Source organism: Engraulis encrasicolus, chromosome 18 (genome assembly GCF_034702125.1).
Source record: "Engraulis encrasicolus isolate BLACKSEA-1 chromosome 18, IST_EnEncr_1.0, whole genome shotgun sequence".
NCBI lineage: Eukaryota > Metazoa > Chordata > Actinopteri > Clupeiformes > Engraulidae > Engraulis > Engraulis encrasicolus.
The window spans coordinates 42,565,267-42,569,290 of NC_085874.1; the positions used below are offsets into that span (position 1 = coordinate 42,565,267).

The 4,024-nt window shown below is 47.5% G+C and overlaps 1 protein-coding gene across 2 annotated transcripts in view; it reads right to left on the minus strand.

The window, feature by feature from the left end:
- Positions 1–1,749: 1,749 nt before the first annotated feature.
- The window catches only part of prep (prolyl endopeptidase), a 21,300-nt gene continuing 19,025 nt past the window's right edge, over positions 1,750–4,024 (minus strand). For both annotated transcript variants that reach the window (XM_063223654.1, XM_063223656.1), the window contains 2 exons: positions 3,580–3,736; positions 1,750–2,340 (listed from right to left, as the gene is read on the minus strand). In XM_063223654.1, the coding sequence (XP_063079724.1) occupies positions 2,046–2,340; positions 3,580–3,736 (452 nt within the window). In that variant the 3' untranslated portion in view covers positions 1,750–2,045. The remainder of the gene's footprint in view (positions 2,341–3,579; positions 3,737–4,024) is intronic.

Genomic DNA, 4,024 nt, shown 5'->3' on the forward strand with positions numbered 1-4,024 from the left:
ATTATGCATAATTGAGGTACCCTGAGCATGGGGTACAGTCCTGCTGCACTGCTCCCATTTCCAAGTCCCACCTCTCTCTCCTACTCTCACCTGAATAACCCTTCAAAAAGGCCATAAACACATCTTCAAAAAAAGAGAGAGAGATGTCAGTGTCTGCTGTTGCTTAAAAATGTAGTACTACTGTTTACAGGTCTTCAAGTACTACAGACAACAAAGTGAAATTTCAATTTGGCTGGTAGAAAAGACCAACTTACATTGACCCCTTAGTGAGTGCATGTCTGGCTATACCTGTAATAGCCATTTTGGCTGGTGGTGAAAAAAAGTTAATTTAGGCCACAGATATACACATTTGCAACAAATCTGTTCATATACACTGGATCTAACTAGCTGCACACAACTCAACCTCTGATTGTTGGAAACCGCTGTTGGTAAAAAAAATAGCTCACATGGTTGGCTGCCAGTGTCTTGTCCCTCCTCACAATATCGTGTTACAAACACGGTGAACCCATGTATATATACCCCCCCAAAGAAAAAGAAGTTAACAATTTGGTTTTGCACATGCTCACAGAAAACAAAACACACAAAAACACATAGACAATAGTGCTGTTCAAAAGTGCTTCTCTGGTTTTTATTCATGAACCAAGAAGTTTCCAAAAACAAATTTTCCCTTCAGAGGTAAACAATCTGCACGTTGCTGGAGGTAGAAATGAACATCGGCCTTGCAAAGATATGACACTTGGAATCTCATTTTCTCACTCACTTCCAACCACACACACGCGCACGCACGCGCACGCACGCGCACGCACGCGCACGCACGCGCGCACACGCACGCACGCACACGCACGCGCGCACACACACACACACTCACACTCATACACTCACACACACACACACACACACCAGGTAACTCTGCCATTGTCCAAAGTCTATAAGCACACGCTGACCTCTTGCGTACAGGACAGGTGAAACACTGGAGGAGAATCTGCTCTCTTTAGCAGAAACTTGCACTACATCCTTTCCTATAGGGCAAACAAAAGCACGGAGGATATGTTTATGGGTTTTTGTGTCATCGTTTTTTTTTAAGGTTTTTTTTTTTTACATTTCTATCACTGTGTCGTATGTGTCATGTGTTGTGTGTGTGTGTGTGTGTCAAAGTTAAAAGGAGAAGTGTATGAATCTAGAATCAAGACTAGGTAAACCAGCCAAATTAGTGTTAGTCAGAGAGAGAGAGAGAGAGAGAGAGAGAGAGAGAGAGAGAGAGAGAGAGAGACAGAGATAGATAGAGAGAGACAGAGAGAGACAGAGAGAGGGAGAGAGCGTTTTTTTAATCAAAATAAGAAAAGCCTCGTTAAGAAAACATTAATAAAAAAGAATTAATTTATTACGCTGCAATGTCAAGGACACCACCGTGAGCATGTGATGTAGTATGAAGAAAGAAGACAAGTTCAAGGTCCAAGAGAGCACGTGAAGGAAGGAAGAGAGAGAGAGAGAGAGAGAGAGAGATGTAACATAGGCAATCTATAGTCAAGTGCTTGAACCAAACAGGAAGAAAGCAGGAAGAGGGTGAGACCGAGAAAAACACAAGAAAGAGTGGAGAGAGAGACCCCATGTCTTTAGGGGACCCACTAGTCAATTTAAAGTTTGACTAGAAGTGCTTAACTCCGAGAGAGAGAGAGAGAGAGAGAGAGAGAGAGAGAGAGAGAGAGAGCGAGAGAGAGAGAGAGGGAGGGAGAGATAGAGAGGAGAGAGAGAGAGAGAGAGAGAGAGAGAGAGAGAGAGCGAGAGCGAGAGATAGGATGGAGAACTACTGTGTCTGTCCATGAGTCTGTCTGTCCACCCACTGCAAGAGGAAGAGTGAGCTATAGGCGGAGAGAGAGAGGAGAGAAAGCAAGGGGAAGAAGAAAGCTGAGTAACCCTGTCCTTTGTGCGTGCATGTGTGTTTGCGTGTGTGTGTGTGTGTGTGTGTCCATTCGGGTTCGGTGTGTGTGCCCCGGTCCTGGTCCGGTGTATCTCGTCCCGGTGTGTCTTGTCCACCTCCTCACTCCTCAGGGCACCCAGTGCAGGTCCAGGCAGCGTGCGATGAAGGCGTACATGTCCGTGACCTCCTGGATGACCTTGCTGGTGGGCTTGCCGGCGCCGTGGCCCGACTTGGTGTCCACGTGGATGAGCAGCGGGTTGGTCTGGCCGTGCCAGCGGCCCACCCTGTGCTGCAGCGTGGCGATGTACTTGAGCGAGTGCAGGGGCACCACGCGGTCGTCATGGTCGCCCGTCAGGAGCAGCACCGACGGGTACTGCACGCCCTCGCCCTCCGGCACCTTGATGTTGTGCAGCGGGGAGTACCTGCCAAGGGGGGGGAGGAAGGGTGGGGGTCAATAGCAGTGTGAAACATGGTGGACATTAGCAACAGTGTGGGCATGTGATTTTGAATTACTTAATTGACTGACCCCAAAACCCCTCCCACAAACGGCCGCCAACCAATCCAAGCTCAGCAACGGTAACTAAGGAGTATAGAATTTGACGGAGGTCCGTCAAACACTTGCGATTTCAGGGAGACAGTAAAATGTGTGCCTATGGCACAGAAATTGATTAAGCCATGTGGTGGGCTATTAGCCCCAGGTGATCATAATTAAAAGAAGCAGGATTTGTTAATTCAGCTGTTGTTAACTCAGCTAACTGTGCAATCGTCTTCAAGGATTCGAGGATATTTATTTGTCATGTACATATGTGTTGTTTGCTAATATAGGCCCCTTCCCCCTTGCATTTAGCTGGCAGAAAACGTACCCTACACAAATATCAATGCATCGCTCAGACTTAAGGACAGTATTGTATGACATTATAGTATTGGATTCACTGCATTATGATTCAAATTTTATAGGGAAACTTCTAGTTGCTTTGCTTCATAAGTCATAAGCTTAGTCTATGCGCCAAATGCACAGCCCACGGAGCAGCCCCCACCCACTGAAATGGGGCTGCGCTTGTTCCAGCCTTTTTATGAAGATATGAACTGTCAACCAAAACTATTGAAGTGAACAGAAGAGAGACGCCCAGTGTGACTGCCCAAGAGCTGTGTGCAGTGTGCCCAAAGCCCTGTCAAAGGTTCTGGCTGACCCTGCAATGTCCCAGTTCACACCAAGCACTATCAAAATGTCCTGGTTACAAACATTACATCGCCAACATCAAGTTGTTGTACTTCACAGCTGAATATAGCTTCTAGTAATCAGCGTGTGTATACAGTAAGTGTACACACATTGCCTATGAAATGCAGCCACATTAACTAGGGGGCGTGTTTTTTGCGATAGGTCAATTGTCCTTCTATTGTCCTTCCATTTTGAGTTGTAAAAAAAACCCCCTGCAGCACATAGGCCTATTGATTAACAGAGACATGTCAGTGGGGGGACACGTATATAGTAGTCGGTCACACATGCACTGGCCATGCACTGCCCCCCCCCCCCCCCCCCCCCCCCACCCCCCCCCCCCCCCCCCCCCCCCCCCCCCCCCCCCCCCCCCCCCCCCCCCCCCCCCCCCATCATGCAGTTTGGTCTGTGTGGGAAACACTGCTGCATATTGTGTTGCACGTACTTGATGAGCCAGTCGTACTGCTCCTTGATCTCGGAGCAGCCAAAGTCGGTGGTCCAGGCGTGGCCGATGGTGAACTTGTGGAACTTGAGCATGTCCATCACCCCCACCTGCGCCACCGCGCAGCCAAACAGCTCCGGACGCTGGTTCACACACGCCCCTGATAAACAGACACACAGAAAGACAGAAAGACACAATGGTATGGTATTATCATCAGAGGTGGAAGAAGTACTGACGTTGTGTACTTAAGTAAAAGTAGAAGTACCCTGCGAAAAAATTACTCAAGTGAAAGTAAAAGCTGTACACCAAAAATGTACTTAAGTCCTAAGAACTAACTTTAAATGGACTTTTTGAGTACAAAAGTACAAGTACTCGCGCAATGGCTGTCCATGTCTGCCTACTTGATCCAATAGGATTAAGTTTCTGGTTTTCGGTTCTATTTGAACAT